The sequence below is a fragment of the Megalobrama amblycephala genome, linkage group LG13, assembly GCF_018812025.1.
Source record: "Megalobrama amblycephala isolate DHTTF-2021 linkage group LG13, ASM1881202v1, whole genome shotgun sequence".
NCBI classification, from domain to species: Eukaryota; Metazoa; Chordata; class Actinopteri; order Cypriniformes; family Xenocyprididae; genus Megalobrama; species Megalobrama amblycephala.
Genome location: NC_063056.1, coordinates 35,010,768 through 35,029,711, shown reverse-complemented (window position 1 = coordinate 35,029,711; position 18,944 = coordinate 35,010,768). Strand labels below are relative to the sequence as shown.

General features: G+C 38.2%; 1 protein-coding gene across 4 annotated transcripts in view; it reads left to right on the top strand.

Moving 5' to 3' along the window:
- The window catches only part of cadm4 (cell adhesion molecule 4), a 155,598-nt gene extending 138,701 nt beyond the window's left edge, over positions 1-16,897 (top strand). For 3 of the 4 annotated variants that reach the window (XM_048154218.1, XM_048154219.1, XM_048154217.1), the window contains exons 7-9: positions 1,935-2,012; positions 10,392-10,520; positions 15,280-16,897. In XM_048154218.1, the coding sequence (XP_048010175.1) occupies positions 1,935-2,012; positions 10,392-10,520; positions 15,280-15,389 (317 nt within the window). In that variant the 3' untranslated portion in view covers positions 15,390-16,897. The remainder of the gene's footprint in view (positions 1-1,934; positions 2,013-10,391; positions 10,521-15,279) is intronic. The other variant, XM_048154220.1, reaches the window with a different exon arrangement.
- Positions 16,898-18,944: the final 2,047 nt, after the last annotated feature.

The following is an 18,944-nucleotide window of genomic DNA, read 5'->3' as shown; positions in this document are numbered from 1 at the left end:
TCCAATTCGTTGTTGAAATATAATCATTTATACACAGTGGCTGTCATTTTCACAACATATTTATTTAAACATACATGAAATAATCAAGACATCACTAACAAGTTAATTAAAAATATATAGGCTGATACAGTGCATATATTAAGTGAAAGAGTTAATTTCTCTGGGGAACTAACAAGCTGTGGACACTGAATGGCTTTTCTGAGGTAAGTGCAACATGACATTTTGTTTACAAACTGTTTTATTGTAATATCTTTCCGCCATTGAAACACTGATCGATTACACGAGATATGCCATTTAAGTAAGTTGTACTGTATCTTTCAACATGCCTTCAGGCATTCATTCATGTTTATTCTGTAACTAGTAACGTTATTAAAGAGGAAGAGATGATCGCATTGACTTGCGCTCTGCGCTGCCGGTTGAACTGAGGCGCCTATACAGAGATCTATCACGCCACATTAAAGAGCTCCAAAACGGCATTTTCTGTTTCAATTTCGTGGACAGAATTTGAAGGATGACACGTCGTTTCTTATCGAAAGTAACAAAACGGACAGCTTATTGCGATTATTGTTTAGGCTACAACGCTGTATTCGTTGTGTACTGCTTTAGTCCTATCAATCTGTCCGAAACGGTTCAGTACGAATACGTGTACCGTTACACCCCTAATATCTAGTGATGGCTGATCTCAAAACACTGCTTCATGAAGCTTCGAAGCCTTCCAAATCTTTTGTTTCAAATCAGTGGTTCGGAGCACGACTGCCAAAGTCATGTGATTTCAGCAATCGAGGCTTCGTTATGTGATAAGTGTTTCTTGGGGGCGTGACTTTGGCAGTTTGATACACGCTCCGAACCACTGATTCGAAACAAAAGATTTGCAAAGCTTCGAAGCTTCATGAACAAGTTTTTTGAGATCGGCCATCACTAGATATTGTTGATTAAAGTCGTTATTTTGTTATTTTGGCACAAAAAAGTATTCTCGTCGCTTCATAACATTAAGGTTGAACCACTGTAGTCACATGAACTGTTTTAAATACGTTTTTAGTATCTTTCTGGGCACCTGAAAGTGTTAATTGTCTTGCTGGCAATGCAGGCCTCACTGTTTCAAAGATGAACGAAGGTCTTACGGGTGTGAAACGACATGAGGCTGAGTAATTAATGACAGAATTTTCATTTTTGGGCGAACTAGCCCTTTAATTGTGCCTTAAAGAATCATTTTTGGGTAAACTGTCCCTTTAAGTATCTGAAATGTTTTAAAATGTGAGATGTTTTGCCACAGAGGAAGATAAGAGGTTTTGAGAGGAGAGGAATGAGAGAAATGATTAGCTGCCCTCCTCTTCCTGAAGAGTCAGGGTGGTCTCGGGATATTGATCTGTGTCTGGTTATTGATCAGTCTGGTACCATGCTGTTAATCCCTGTGAGTATTGAAGGCCACACACATACGCAACCAAAAACTGTGTTGCTGCTCTTTGTTGTATAAAAAGGACTAGACCCATATGCAGAGAGAAAGAGAGTAGGTGCGAGCCAGCAACAGGAATGAGATGGGTCGAGAAAGAGCGATGAGGCTAGTGCCTGTATTAGAGGTGTGGAGGATGGTGTGCAGAGCAGTAAGATTGATGATCTTTGGGATGGAGGGATTGAAGATTACAGTGAGAGAGAGTGCTGAGCCCGGGGTGCACGGTAACTGCAGTATTTTGCAGCGGTGAGGGATGAAAGGGTGGAACAGGAAGCTGCTGCACCCTGCTGGCTGGAGATGTTATCCGCAAAGAGACCCTTGACCCTGGCGGAGGGGTGCAATTCATGAACAACATTATTTATCTCTTGCTCACACACTCACATACACACTGATATGCCTCATTTTGCATGCTTTCTCCTGCGTGTGCTTGTATGTAGCTGCAGTAGTTTGTTAATAACCTTGTTGTAATGCCATTCCCTTGTAGTGTCTGTCCCTCCCAACTCTCATCCTGCCATCGCTCACCCCATCCTTCCATCCTCCAGCTTAACAAAGGAATACAAAGGTAACCCTTCTTCCATCACCTCACCTTACCTCTCCTCCTATACTCATCATTCACTTCGCTTCAATTTTTTTTCCCCTGAAGTGCACTTTTAATGGGAGTTTATTGCAGCATAAACAGTCATACTTTAGGTTTACATGAGGACTACTTTAACATTTCTTTCTTTCCCTTAGAATAAAAAGGCTGTTTTTCTACTGTGGATTTTAAAATTATGTAAACAACATCTGTTGTGATTGGCTAACTACTTCAAATGTGTAATAATGAGTGACGGTTTTATTACACTGCTTGCACGATGAGCACTGTAATATTTTTTTTCCCTCATTCTTTGTTTTCTGCACAAATTTCTGCATCCATTATCTGATTTGTAAATAATTTTCTTCATAATTTATGCTGCATTTTCACTGGTTCTGACAGACTGACCAAAAGTTATTCATTTCCAAATGAAAATCATACTGCAGCTGCATGGAGTTATGATCCTCTGTGAATGCAGGATTTTCAGATCCAATCTGACAGTATGCGGCATGATTTGACAAGATATGATATATTAGATTCAAAACTTTTCAGTAATTTTTGTGACTTTATCCAAAACACCCTCTATTTTGAATGGATGCTTAAAAAAAAAAAAGTGTATGTATATATATATATATATATATATATATATATATATATATATATATATATATATAATATTTATGTTGTTAAACTCTACAGCCTTGGACAACCCATATTTGTTTTGTTTTGGTTATTGTAAAGTTTATGTATGTTTAAAAATGGAATACAGTTCATTTATTGATGTACGACATTGAACAATACGGCATGTTGTAATTTCTGTAATTTCACGTCCTCAAACTCAGATTTATGTTTCCATGGCAACTCTTTAATAGTTTAATTTGAGCAATCAATAGACCAAACTAAAATAAAACAAGTAACAGTCATTTAGATTATTTAGCAGGTCATTAAATATTAGTTATTGTGCTAGCTACATTAAACTGTATTGTGTCTTTCATTTATTTTCAGATTTATCTGAAATACATTTACGATAGTCAATTATTCAAATTAATAAATAGGGGTGTAAATCGGACAATTCATCACGATTCGATACAATACCGATTCTCATAGCTAGCGATTCGATATTTTCCGATACCTCAAAAAGTTCTGCGATACGATTACGATACGATTCGATTCGATTAATATTTCGATATTTTGAGCCTATTTTACACAACCAGTTAAATTTGTATTAACTCAACCAAAATATATAACAAACATTTATTTCAAAATTTCACATCCTGAACCCTGTTTGGGACATCCACAAATAAAAATTCACACAGTAACTTAATGACACCTTATGACATGACAACAGTCAAGAAAGTATTTTAGTTCTGTGCTAAAATGTGTAATGTCAAAAAACTGATAAACAAGGAATACATACACACACACAAACACACACACACACGCATAATTAAAAGACATTTCTTTTAAATGTATAGTGCAGGTTTTTAATGAAGCAACAACATATTATAGGTAGTTTAAATGAGAATGCATGCGTTGGCGATAATGCATAGACTGATATTGTGTGAAAATGTGGAGAATGTTAAAACAAAGGTGCCTCTATAAATAGCCCACAGGTATCGATTTTTTACGCATTGCATCGATGCATCGGATCGTTAGACATTAGATCGATGTATCGATATATATCGATGTATTGTTACACCCCTATTAATAAACAGAAATATTTTGAGATAGCTACTTTACTACATTTTAACGCTAAAGTCACTGCAATTTTGAGTGTTTCCACAGGACGTTGGTCAGGTGGTACAAGCTCTCAGAAAATTCTACGTGGATGTGAATGCTTTTTACGTGTCGGAATCTTGTAATTACATTAATTCCGACATGGTGTGAATGCACCTTTAGGATGATTTAAATGTAACCGACTGTGATGGCATCACTATTATTTGCATGCTGAATTGCAGTTGGTCTTTTTTACATGCAAATATTTGCAGTCTACTCTGTGATTGTTCTGTTCTGTCTGTAAGTGTCTTCAAGCTACAAAGACAGGACAAAGGCACAGAAGCTACCTTATTTATCCATTTATATTGCATATTACTGTCAATCTCTATCTTTTTTTCTCTCTGTCTTTGATTTCACAATTTATCTATCACTTTACCTAAAACTTCAACTTTTCTTTGTTTGCTACCATGCAAGCACTGTTATTTCCTCCAGTTTTTTTTTTTTCATTCTCCTCCTTAACATATGCGAATTCTTCCCTCATGGCTCTACTCCGATGCTTGCCTTTGAACCAGCTTTGATCCATATGTTTTCTCCTGCTAAATCGCCTAGCTTCTCATCTTCTCGTTCATGTTTTGTGTTTATTAATGTTCCTCAAGATGCATGTGCACACACTCCTATTGTTTTCCAAGTGCCCTTGTCATTTGAAGCACTAACGCTGCTCTCCAGAGGATCTACTTAGCTGCTGTGCCATGTTTTTCATTACAATTTAAGAGTCTGTGAACAGATGAAGAAATGTACTGAAAGAGAGTGAGAAAGAGAGCAAAAAAGGCACAATGACCCCTTAAAAGAGGCCCAGCTCTACAGCAGCATCGCTTGTCATTCATGATGTTGTGGGATGTGAGGTCAGGTCAGACGAAAGCCCTTGATCATCCCACCTGACAGAACTACTGAGAGACTTCAGTGTACTGCAAGACATCAACATCATGCAACGCTGCACAAACCTCACACCTGAACTGACCTGCAGAAGAAGATATCAGATGCATTTTCATTTTGTGCACTTCAAAGTGCACGGTAATTCATTCTGTGACTTTTTTGCTTTTCTTTTCTTTCACACTCTCTCACAAACCTTTTTCATCAGTCTCATTTCTTTTTTTCTATATTGCTCCTCTTCTTTCCGGATCATATTGTTTGCTGTCTCCAATATCCAGCAAGAATTGAAGGGATAAAGAATATGTTTTCCAGAACAGACTGGAAGAGAACGACAATTGCAAGTGGAAGCGACAGAGGCTGCGGTCTCTAATGTCACTTCCTCAGCGCCGAGTGGCTGGTTTCTTGAAAAGTGCGGGCAGCAACGTTCATTTTTCATCGTCTCTGAAATGGACTCCTAATGAAATGTTACTCGACAGCCTGTTCAAAGGCAACCTCCCTCTCTTCATATCTCTCACTGTTTCTGTAGCATTTGCAGTGAAGGTGAAGTGTGTAATTTTTTTGATGTTTAAATACTATTTCTTATCCCAGCTTAAATGCAGAGACAACTGTAAGTAAGCCATTTGTAGACTTATTTTCCCCAAAAAAGTGTAAACCAGGGGTCATCAACTATATTTGTCCAAGGGCCAGAATTTTTCTCTGCAGACACTGTAAGGGCCAGATACTCGTAATATAAAATAAAATTCGAATTGTATCCTAATATGTTATTATTTGATATACTAATTCTAATTCCAAATGTATTTTATTTTTTACATATTACCTGTACTGCAGCAAGCCACCAGGGGGAGATAGCGATATTTTAGGCTTCATATTTGTGAGGCTGTCAAGCTGTCCATCACTGTCACGCAATTGTGCGCTAATCCCAGGCAAGGAAAATTTTGACATTTGTGAAAAAATGAGCACGTGAAACAATAAAAGATGTTCAATGAGAGAACGCGTTTATCGTCATTCTTGACTGAAGGCAGGCTATGGCACAAGCTACTTTTCATAAGGGTTTTTTTTTTCGTTAGATTTAAAAATAAACAAATATGGAACGGACCCGAATATTCAAATATTCGTTCGGTGGGTTGGTATTCGATTTGAAAATTTGACATTTGAATATTTTTTTATTTTTATTTTTTGCACACCTGGGATCCCCCGCGAAACGATTCTCATTCCCCCTTGAATAAGGCCGGCGACACACTGGCTGCGTGAGCGTCTCAGCTGCGTGGCGTGTCCGTTTTTATTTCGGCTCCCATATTTAACAGGTTGGAGTTTGCACACTGAGACACGCGTCTCAGGCGCGCTCGAGCCACGCGGAAAACGCGTGCATGCTAGAAATAGAACCGACGCGTGTTCCAGCAACGGGAGTGTTCAGAACAGCGGAGTTTGTATGGACCGAAGTGCATGTCTGAGCTTGTGTTTTGTTGCTTTGACACTGTGGAAAATACAATAATAGAAACAAAATGTATTAGCATTTTTACCCGTTATTATCAATCTAAATTAATCTCGTTTTTAATTTAACTTAATTTCGTTTTTCTTTATTTAAATTTCATTTTTCTTTATTTAAATTTCGTTTTTTCTTTATTTAAATTTCGTTTTTGTTTATATAAATTTCGTTTTTTCTTTATTTAAATTTCGTTTTTTCTTTATTTAAATTTCGTTTTTCTTTATTTAAATCTACCCTTACTGTGCCAATTTGTTAGTCAGAAAAATATTAGACTACCTTAAAAGTATTGCTTAATTTAACAGACCTGTGTGTGTGCGTTTTATATCACTAGTGCAGTGACCGTTCTCGGAGCATAAGCCCTGCCCGCGTGAGGTGCGCCGCTTCCCGCTCGCGCTGTTCTGACTGTAGTTTACTAAAAGTTTATTAATTCTGAATGTGTCGCGTCTCGCGTGTCCATCTATATTGCACCAAATGCGACACTGCACTGCCTTGTGAAGTCGATTGGATGAACGGTTCTCGAAATAATAAAAATGCAAACGGACATACAGACACAGATTCCTGCCTTTATTAGAGAGAAAAATATGTTCAGCCCCTCTCTCCGAAGAGTCGATGTTCATTACTACCGAAGCTTCGAAGCTCAAAAAATGGTATTCGGACCAGCCCTAAACTTTTTTCCTCTTACAAGGCTATTCCTGAATTCAGTATTATTCTGGGGGCCGGATGGAAATCTCTGGCGGGCCGGATTTGGCCCGCGGGCCGCCAGTTGACGTTGCATGGTGTAAACACTGGGACTCGGCAACATCAGCTAATCCAATGGTGTGATTTTGGGGGCGGGGTTATCGGTTTGGCTTACCCATGGAAGACAGTGTTTTTGAAACCAAACATTATTACAAACTTTACCTATAAATGAATTTAAATTAATCCAAAAGCTATATGCTATTCTTTGTAACACAAAAGAAGAATTTTTAAAGAATCCTCACATATGTTAAAGGGATAGTTCACCCATAAATTAAAATTTATTCATTTACTCACCCTCATGTCTGCGGAACACAAAGAAGATATGGATACAACGCAAGTCAATGGTAAACAAACTGGTTTGGCTATTAGCATCTTATGTTCCACAGAAGTCATACAGGTTTGGAAATGAGGGTGAGTAAATGATGACAGAATTAAAATTTTTGTGTGAACTATTTGATTTGAGAGTGAGAAACAGACCGATGTTTAAAGGGTTAGTTCACCCAAAAATTAAAATTCTTTCATTTATTACTCACCCTTGTGTTGTTTGACATCCGTAAGACCTTCGTTCATCTTCAGAACACAAATTAAGATCTTTTTGATGAAGTCTGAGAGGTTTCTGTCCCTCCATAGAGATCCAACGTAACTACCACTTTCAAGGTCCAGAAAGGTAGGAATGACATCTTTACAGTACTCCATGGCCACTGTAAGTTTCAAAAGTCACAACTGCATTTAAATGCAGGAGTGAATCCCCTAAATTATTGTTACATGTGTGTACAGAAGACGACTCGCTCTCGAAAATGCGATCTTTCGTGTTTGGTATCCGTTATTGCGATCAAAATATATTACAATGACAAAACACTCGTTATTTTCAACAATTTAACTAAACACAGTCGACGGAGGTGTTGTGTTTTGTTTATGCTTGTACAGCAGCCTGTTTCACACAGCGTGCTCTTTGTTTTTCCATGATCACTCATTATTTTATCAAAAATGCTCATCAGCATTTTTGGGCTTATTTAAGCTTGTCTCATAAAGCGAACGGGTTTATGAAGTTATTAAAGTGAGCAGACATATATCGCAAAATTTTTGTCTTACTTTTAGCATAAAGTAGGGCTGGGTGATATATCGCATGCGATTGTCACGCGCATTTTGTCAGTAAAGCCGGTTCCCTGATTACCACTAAATCGCCATCACCTGCTTTCAAATGGAGAGACAGAGCCGTAGATCACTGACAAGCTACGCAATATTGCATTCATTATCGAAGGCGATTCATCTGCGATAATGAACGCGATATTGCGTAGCTTGTCAGTGAACTACGGCTCTGTATATTAAATGGCGCTTCATTTGAAAGCAGGTGATGGCGATTTCGCGGTAATCAGGGAACCGGCTTTATATATATATATCTCATGCGATATATCACCCAGCCCTAGCATAAAGCATTTGGATTTATTTTGGTTTATTATGGGCTTGGGCTTGTTCTTGTTCGCTGATTTTTCTAGCAAGATCTGGCAACACAAATGAGTCGTGCTTTCCCTGTGATTCACCGCGCATACAGAAAAAAGAGACACATCTCCGATGCACGTTAACGTCATTAACAACTAGTTGTTCAGTTCGGTTCCGTACACACTGCATAGAATTTTTTGTAAATGCGGTTGTCATACCTGCATTTTTCGGGAGTTAATTCGGTTGTAAAATGCGGTTTTCACTCCTGTATTTTACTGAACTGTGTGTACAGAACAGGATTAAGCACCAAAAGGTGAACTGACAACCGAATTTAACTGCAGTGTGTACGTGGCCCATGTAACTCCAGTGGTGTAACCTCAGTTTTATGAAGCGGCGTGAGTGCTTTGTTTGCACACACACAAAAAAAACATAATTTAGCACTTAGAAAAATATTGATCTACAACGCGCGTTCGCGAGAGCTTGAGGACGCATGCCTGTTGTGTTCAGACTTGCGCGTCAACTCAACGCGCATGCATGAGTGTTCACGACGCATGCATTTGTGTTCACGTGAGAGTTGGCATTGTTGCATGAATTTGGATGATATTATTTTGTAAATAAAGTGGTGAATTGTTTTTTGCACAAACAAAGCACTCACGTGGCTTCATAAAATTGAGGTGAACCACTGGAGTCACATGGAGTACTTTAATGATGTCTACCTTTCTGGACCTTGGAGTGGTGGTTGCGTTAGATCTCTATGGAGGGACAGAAACCTCTCAGACTTCATCAAAAAAGAACTTAATTTGTGTTCCGAAGATGAACGGAGGTCTTACGGATGTGGAACAATATGAGGGTGAGTAATAAATGACAGAATTTTCATTTTTGGGTGAACTAACCCTTTAAATAATTATTCAAAAATAATCTTCCTCTCCAGAGAGCTGTTAACTCAATAACCACTGCAGTCGGATCATTGAGTGAGTTGAACTCTAGAACTGGATCAGTGAACAAATTCTTTTCAATTAACTTATTAATCTATTTCATAAATTGGATTGAATGATATGTTCAAATCACAGTTCAACTTACTAACAGCTCTCTAATGAGATATGATCAGTGAATAATGACTAAAATGTCATTTTTATTCAAATGGCTTCAGAAGACTTGAAATATAGAGAGTCACATGAGTCACATTGATACCTTTTTTGGTGCTTGTGTGGTTTTTTTTTTTTGTTTTTTTTTTTTTTAGTTTATAGGCTTTTTAGTAACACTTGGTAGGCAACATAAAGGTTTTTAGTTTGCTGCATTAGTGCATTGACATGAACTAAAAATGAACAATACTTATGCAGTATATGTATTAATGTAAATGTTAACATCTACTTATATATTTGTAAGTTGTATCTGTTAACATTAGTTCATGCAATGTGAACTAACACAAACAATTAAATTATGTTCTAATGTTAAAAAATTAGACCTTGTTGTAAAGTGTTTCCTTTTTATAGCTTTTAGAGAACTATCATTGTAGTTTTGAAATAAAGTCATTCAGGTTAGGAACTAAAGAGGGTGGCAGAACAGTGACAGCATTTTTCATTTTTGAAAATCCATCAGGCACTCATGGAAACTTACCTTCTTATCTGTGTTGACTATTGCCCTTCAAGCAAACATACTTTTCTTCCTCACTCTTTCTTGACATTGTTCTCATTTTGTCACTTTCTCTCTTCTGCTCTCTTTATCCTATTTTTCTTTTCTACCCACCGCTGTGTGGTGTCAACAGGTCGTTAAATATTTAAGGAGTCCAGGCCCATGTGTTGATGGTTCAGAGTGCCTCTCTGCCTCTCACTGTTTACTATCTTGTCAGTTTAGGAAAAACTTTATGGTATACTTCACACACAGACTCTGATGCCATCTTTCCTCTGCTGTCATTCTCTTTTAACTTAAAAAAGCCAAGCAATAAAATAACAGGGTGCTTTAATCACATTTCTGTCTCTTCCTTTGTTTTCACAAGTCACTTTGAATTGTTTTTAGTTCAAATGCTAAAGCTAAAACCCTTCTCTTTGTGTTTATCTCAGACCCTGGAGCAGTGGTGGAAACCCACAGTGCCGTTCCGTATGCAGTGATCGGGGGCATCCTAGCTCTGCTGGTCTTCACTGTCATCTGTGTGCTCATCGTCACCATCTGGTGCTCCGTCCGACAGAAAGGTGACCTCCTCTCTCCCTACGCACTTATCCTGTGGTGACACAATGACATGATGCACCTCACCTTCTGAGGAGAGAGAGGAAGTAAAAAATATCCAAGCACTAGAGAGAGAAAGAGAGTGTGTGAGGGAAGATAAAGGCTGGTTACATTGCACCAATTAACATCAGCCGGGTTAAAACACTCATCCAGTTTGTTAGTGTTTGCTGGTGCAGTGAGAGCAAGCATTAACAGGAAATGGAAACAGAACAGTTGTAGATGGTGATTTAAGGTTGGGCTGTAAAATATACCAAGTAATGGTAGAAATGTCTCCCTTTAGAGATTTTGCTATACTGTTTATTTTGCAATAGATTCGCATCAGTGAGGAGAACTGCCCTACGTTATTTTCATGTGACGGCCATAAAGAAACATTGAGTAATATGAAAATACAGAGCGAGATGTGAGGATGAATTTATCCCATGGTGTTCGTTATAGGTTTTTTTGTTGACAGTTTCTGAGCAACGAAACATCAAATTTGTGTTTTAACAGGTGTTTCATATATTATCTGCTATTTTACATTCATTCAATCAGAATTCAGAGTATTCACTTACATAATGTTAGATATAAACACTACCATTGAAAAGTTTTGGAGTAAGATTTTTTTTTTTTTTTAAATAAATATCTTATTCAGCAAGGACACCTTGAATTGATGATCAAAAGTGACAGTAAAGATGATTATGATGTTACAAAAGATTTCTATTTCAAATAAATCCTGTTTCTTAAGCAGCAAATCGGCATATTAGAATGATTTCTGAAGTATCATGTGACGCTGAAGAGTAATGGCTCCTGAAAATTCAGCTTTGACATCACGGGAAAATTGCATTTTAAAATATATTAAAGTAGAAAACGGTTATTTTACATTGTAATAATATATCACAATATTACTGCTTTTACCGTATTTTGAATCAAATAAATGCAGCCTTATTGAGCATAAGAGATTTCTTTCAGAAACATTATAACTAAGTGTATAACTAATATAGTAGTTAAAATATTAGTTTTACTGTTTTACTGGCACTTTGTTCTTGAATATCATTTAATCTTGACTTCTATTGAAAATGTGCCCTTTGGTGGGGAAAAAAAAAAAAAAAAAAATGACAAAACTGGTAAAATGTAATATAAAATGTAGGTTACTTGACATTATCTTTTTGGTTATGGACCTGTTGTATAAAACCAATATCACTGGCTATCCTGCTGTAGATTTTGATCATGCCGCCCACTCATACGGTGATGTAATGGATGAGTAAAAAAATCAGGAGGAGAGAATAGTTGATGTAGGAGGGTTTTTTGTTGTTCCTGAGGGCACACGGAAAGGTAACGTGTAAAAATGTTCAGATGAAAGAAGAGAGAAAGAAAGAAAATAATCTGCAGAGGACTGTGCCAGACCTGTGATATTAAGATGTAGCCCGTGGAATTGTGGGCACGGCCCTCGTGTTTAATTGCCTTTTTTTGTCAACCGTATCATGGTGCATCTATAAAGAAAACTTAATTACCTCGTCCCTAAACTCTTTAAGAACTTCTGGTCATCTCAGTGTGTCACAGTTTCCAATAAAGATCACGGCACCCGCAAATTGGGGCGGAGGCAGAGGGCTGGGAGGAACCCGAGCCCACCTGCCAATCAAAGTCAGAAGCAGTTAGTTCACCCATCGGCGCAGAGACAGAGAGCATTAGGGTTGATCCTGTCTAACCTTGGGGTGCCTGGAAAGGCAGAATGGAAGTGATTAATCTTAGGATAGAGGAAAGGGAACATTACAGCTCTGATGCATTGTCTTTGTCCTGCGCAGTCCACGACATCACTGCTTTTAATGACCCCATCAGCCTCTGCTGTACACTTGCATTTCAAGAAAGCAAAACTGCACGTACATAAGATCGATTTTTTTAATTAAACGGTGTCGTGCCAGTGCCATAGAGTCACTTTTGCCTTAGTTATTTCAGTTATTTGTCCCTGAGCCACAGAGGCAAAACCATTGTCATATAATGATGTGAATAAAATGGTTGCACTGTACCATATCGCTGACTGTGCAGTAAAATGTCAGAGGTGATTATACCTAATGAGTTTTGTGAATAATTAAAAGTTGATCTGTATAAGTTCCCCAAATTACAGTAGATGACTTTTGCTGGCCCTGCAAAAGAAACTCTAACTGGTAGAAACGTCATTCCAAACAGGTGATGAAGGTTTAGATCTATGTAAGATAGATGCGATCCAACACGACAGCATCAATCCCCAGGGGCCAGTTTAGTTGAGACATACTGATTGAGGACACTCGGGGCAGGTGAAGACGCAATAAAAGGACCAGGGCTTGACATTAACTTTTTTTCTCACCAGCCACTGTGGCTAGTGGTTTTCCAAAGTTACTAGCCACCCAGCATTTTCACTGGCCACAATTTTGATGTTGGTAAATTTCATTTTATATGATTAAAGTTGACTTTGTTATGCTTAAATTACTTTATTTTGAGTCATTTTACTTGATTTAGAAGATTTAAAACCCTTTCAAACTTTTAAATGCAGATTGACCACCCAAATCAAGACTACATTGTATATCAGCTGGTATGTACAGGTGGGCAAGAGGCGGACAATATGAGCATGGGCTAATATGAGAAATTGTATAAGTTATTTGTGTTAGGCTATATAAAAGAACAAAGAAGCAAATTACAAAAACAATAGTACATTAAAAATAATCTTTTTTCAGATACAGTAGGTTTATTTTACATATAGCCTACATTTATTTAACATCTTTTGTTGTTTGATTAACATTAATGACAGACAGGTAGGCCTATTTAATTGGGCTGCTGAATGCATGGACGTAACTGACGCATATCCAGTTATTACCCACCTGTTTACGTCCACTTAAGCCATAACCGACTGTATTCACGCGAGATACTCCACACGATGGACATTTAGACATCCGTGTGCACGTGTATTTTAACACGCAATTCTGCCTATCCCTCCTTCACTAACTGCACGTAAATAACGAATTGTGTGATTGGATTGTAATTTTGTGCTACGACGATCTTCGGCGATCATTTGGCTGTAAACTGAAATTATATTCAACCCGCCAAAGTGGCTAGTGGGAGTGGCTGTCTTACCCGCCACAGCTGAAATCTACCCGCATTTGGCGGGTTGGCGGGTGTTAATGTCAAGCCCTGAAAAGGACATAAAGTTAAGTTGACTGATATACACATGAAAGAAAATACATAGAGAAAACATTAAAAAAAAAAAAAAACAGAAATATGGAGAGGTACCGGGACTAGGTTGTTTAGGTGTTTCTGAAACACCTCAACTATAGCCCTGGTCCCAAATTGGATGAAAATCAGTAGAGGAAGATACAATAAATAAAGGATTAGTTCACTTCAGAATGAAAATGTCCTGATAATTTACTCACTCCCATGTCATCAAAGATGTTTGTCTTTCTTCACTCCAAAGAAATTAAGGTTTTTGAGGAAAACATTCCAAGAATTTTCTCCATAATAGTGGACTTCAACAGCTACCAATGGGTTGAAGGTCGAAATTGCTGTTTCAATGCAGCTTCAAAGGGCTCTACACAATCCCAGCTGAGGATTAAGGTCTTATCTAGCAAAACGAAAATACGGAGAGGTGCCAGGACTATGTTGTTTAAATGAAACACCTCAACTATAGCCCTGGTCCCAAATTGGATGAAAATCAATAGAGGAAGATACAATAATTAAAGGATTAGTTCACTTCACAATTAAAATTCCCCGGTAATTTACTCACCCCCATATCATCCAAGATGTTTGTCTTTCTTTCTTCAGTCGAAAAGAAATTACGGTTTTTGAGGAAAACATTCCAGGATTTTTCTCCATTTAGTGGACTTCAGTGGGGTACAACGGGTTGAAGGTCCAAATTGCCGTTTCAGTGCAGCTTCCAAGAGCTCTACACAATCCCAGACGAGAAATAAGGGTCTTATCTAGTGAAACGATTGGTCATTTTCTAAAAAAAAAAAAAAAAAATTTATATATTTTTTACCACAAATGCTTGTCTTGCACTAACTCTGTGATGCGTCACGCATTACGTAATCATGTTGGAAAGGTCACGTAGGCAGAAGTACCGCGGTAGAATGAAAAACTCCATCTCATTTTCTCCTCCAACTTAAATTGTTCGACATCGTTATTTTCCCTTTTTTTTTTTTTTTTTTGTAAAGGCTGTTTGACTTAGTCTTTGCACGTTCGCTTTGTAGACACTGGATCGATACTTCTGCCTACGTCACACAAGACCTTTCCAACATGGTGCAGAGGTAGTGCAAGACAGGTATTTGTGGTTAAAAAGTATAAAAAATTGAAAAATGACAGATCGTTTCTCTAGATAAGACCTTATTCCTCGGCTGGGATCGCTTAGAGCCCTTTGAAGCTGCATTGAAACTGCAATTTGGACCTTCAACCCGTTGGTAGCCGTTGAAGTCCACTATATATAGAGACAAATCCTAGAATATTTTCCTTAAAAACCTTAATTTCTTTTCAACTAAAGAAAGAAAGACATGAACAGCTTGGATGACATGGGAGTGAGTAAATTACCAGGGAATTTAAATTCAGAAGTGAACTAATCCTTTAAGACAAAAATAGGCACAAGCTCTTCAATATGTCCTGCTTCAATTGAAATACATTAAATTGCACTTGATTCAAGCGAGCGATTTAATGCGTTTAATGTTTTCTTTTAATTCCTGCAACGAAGTATGAAACTTATTCTTGATTAAATTGCGTCTTTCTCTGTAGGTTCATATTTGACTCATGAGGCCAGTGGGTTGGATGAACACGGTGAGGTTCAGGAGGCGTTCCTCAACGGTAATGATGCCAGCCAGGGCAAGAAGGAGTACCTACTGTAGCGCCGCCCTAGTGGAGCTCTTCAGAAACACTGGACCGCTGCAGAGTGCACACCGCAACACACACTGATCCCAAACAGACACAACACCACAACGACAACCAGAGGGAATCACAATCGTGCCATATGAAGATGGAGTGGGAAGGAGAGGACGGAGACGTTAATGGAGCAGGGTGGAGAGGGAGAAAGCCGAGAGGAGAGGATAATTATTATGATTGAAAGAGACCATCACACACACTCTTTCGGTTTTTAGTGGCGTGTACAATAGGAAACTAGCCGTAATTGTAGGTCCAGGAGAGAAAAGTGTCCATTTAAAATAGGCCGATCCATAACCAGCCAGGACTGCATTGCTGCTGGAAGCCGCAAAGGGCTTATGAGCTATTGAATGTCCCAGTGTGAGCAAATTGAAATCCCTTGCATTTGCCAAAGCGTACTGTATGGGCCTCAGAGACTGAGCTGGTAGAGAATAACTCCTCCAATGACTGAGAGCGCAGAGCCGTCCTCATAAAGTATTCATCGGCGCTTTTCATCCGGCAACTCCATTATCTGCTCACGTTGGCCAAAACCTGTTGACTTGTGAAGAAAAGTTCCTCTCATTTTGATCCTCTCTCGGTGACTCTCTGTTTCCCGCTCTCCAATGCTCCTTCCTCTCCCTCCTTTATCTCTCCACTATTGTTTGTTAATAATTAAGGGATTAAACATGTTCTCTTTTATGAGCGGAATGAATTGGAGCGGCCCGCTCGCTCTGATGCTTTAAAAAGGGGCTTAATTATCACAAAAAGTCATTGGGAACGTGGAACCGCGAGGAGTTCGACTTGGGTGAGAAACAAAACAGGAAGGGAGTTTGTAGAGAACATGTCAGAAATTTCGATTTTTTTTTTTTTTGATTGCTCAACACGAAAACACTTACACAATGAAACATATCTCTAAAGTCATTATTTGTATGAAAAAGTCTACAAAGTAAGTTAAATGACTCTTTTAAGAAAAAAAAAAACATTTACTTTTGCGCGCATTACCAAGCGATGCTATCGTACTAACACAGACTATTAGCTTAGAGGTGCAAAACTGAACAAACTACTGTTACGTCATCTTTAAAAAAAAAAAAAATCAAAATTCACAAAAATATATATTTCGTTTGTCTTTAAAAGATATCGAAGGTCTTAATTGTTTTTATTAAATATTATTTGGACTATTATGATTGTTGTTATTGTTATTATTATTATTATTATTCTTACTGTTATTATAATTGTAAATGTTATAAATTGTATACTTCCCATGCTTTAGTTTTACCAGTAGAAACAGCTGTGTACCCACTTTTCTCTCTCCTCTTTCATTCTCTTCCTTCCTTCTTGATCCTCTTTGTGTCTTTCTCCCTATTTGTCTTTCACGTCTCCTCTTTGTCTTTCACTTCCTGTTTATTTTATAGTCTTCGCGTCGCTGTTGATATAGCTAACTGTACATCTTTATAGGGGAAAGATACCAAGCACGAAAAAATAAAAAATACTTAAAGAATCTCGCGTGAAAGACTGATTTTCTGACTTTGAGAAGCTGACACAATCAAGTTTCACCAGCGGCAATAAAAAAAAGCAGCGAGGAAAAAGGGAGGATATTTTAATTAGCAGAAGCAGCCAGCAGAGATGAAAGCTGTATGACTGAGATGATGAATCATAAGACTCTTATGACAAAAGAGCAGAGACACCAAAGAGAGAGAGAGAGAACAGGTGCATTAAAATAGTACACCTCCATTATTCCACTGCAATCAATATACGATTGTGTCAGAAGTCACTTGCTGAGCGCTTCGGGAGGGGTGGGATTAGATTTTAAAGTCGAGGGGAGGATGACTGATCGATGTGTTTGTCCTCTATTGATGGAGAGGCTCTGCAGAAAGCTGTCATAAACAGTAACTGTCACATGGCAATCAAAGCGCACTCTGCGTTACCTGCTGTTCTGCTCGCTTTGAGCAGCTCCTTAGATAAAGAAGGACATATGCTAGCAATTTCCTTTTAGTATGAGTTAATGCTTCACAAAGCACGATCAGATGAGACGAGTTGCTAATTTCGGGGCTTCCGAGAAGCTAGCTACGCTTCAGTGAGCCGACAAACTCCAAAGCAGAGTTCAAATGAAAAATGACAGCCATATAGACTTGATGTGAACTTCATCAATCTCTTGTAATTTTGTTTATTGGACCTCGGCTGACATCTCAAAGGCAGATCCATGGGTAAATAAACCATATGCTGGTCAAACAGCGCATCCTTCGGCTTTATCCAAGGACGATGAGCATTGCGTTCTCTGCATGAAGGATTTGAAGCTTCCGTACTCCTTGTAATGACCCCATTCAAGAGGATGTGGACTAGAGCAGGTGCGATGAATTGACTGCAGCCGCTTTAGCGATGAAAGTTTGTCATTTCGGCAGGAAGCTAAAGGCTCTCGAGCGAAGAGAACAATCGAATGAGCTCTCGGTTAGGGAAAGCTTTTACTTGTTTTTCCTTTTTGACGGTCCAACTTCACTCAATAATTCACCTCGACATTGGAGGTTAGTGCGCACTTTAACGAGAGAGAAACGCATTTGCAAGAAAAATGGGTGGAAGACAATGATCAAGAAAGAAAAAGCGCCAGACAAATCAAAGTCCGGGCTATACAAAGACAAAGTGAGGAGCAAAAGTAACATTAGATGGAGGATTTCGTGCTTGAAACTTGGATGAATAATGAGTGGATTGGGGGAGTGAGGCAGTGAGGAGAGAGAAGAAGAAATGAAGATCATAACACAAATATTCAGATACAAAAGGAGTCATTTCTTACTCTAGCACTGGCACATGTGAGCAAAAAGAATAATCCAATTAGTGTGAAACAGGGCTTTTATTCGAGCTGCACATAAGAAGTACGCATTTAATCAAAACAGCTATGGAATCCTGTTTTCCCTGGGAGTTATTGAGTGGTTAATTATCTCGATGCATTTAAATGGTCTCTCCCACTTGATATGCTATTGTAGTTGTTATAATTAAACATTCAGATCAAACCACAAGCTTGTGCTGGGTTTGAACATTGATGGGACACATTTTGATATACTATATTTAATTAAGCACAAGTATGCAAACTTATTAATGTATTCACATAACAGTCTTCTGAGATTTTACCATGTAATCCTGGAGTATCACTAGGATTAAACATGGCAGCAATTCAATATTTATTGGACCATTTTTGCAACATAATACATTTACAAACTGCTTTATAATCACATCCAATCAGAAAAGGCCTGTTTTGTTCATGCCTTGCTTATTTGTTGCTAATGACATAAAACTAAGGTCTGGCAAATATTTCTTGCTTATTGCAATAATCTTTTTTCAGCCCCCTGAAGTATTCATTATTTCCATGCCAAAAAACTCATATCTGGGAAGCCATGTTTAGGGAATGATAACTCAAGAATTTGCATTGATACCCTTGTGGGATTTGGTAGATACATAGACAAACTTATTTCCTTCAAATCCAATTGGTTCAGAGTCCCCACTGAGTTCAAATATCTTCATAATTGGCCCCTAAAAACATTTCAGACATGGGTGGT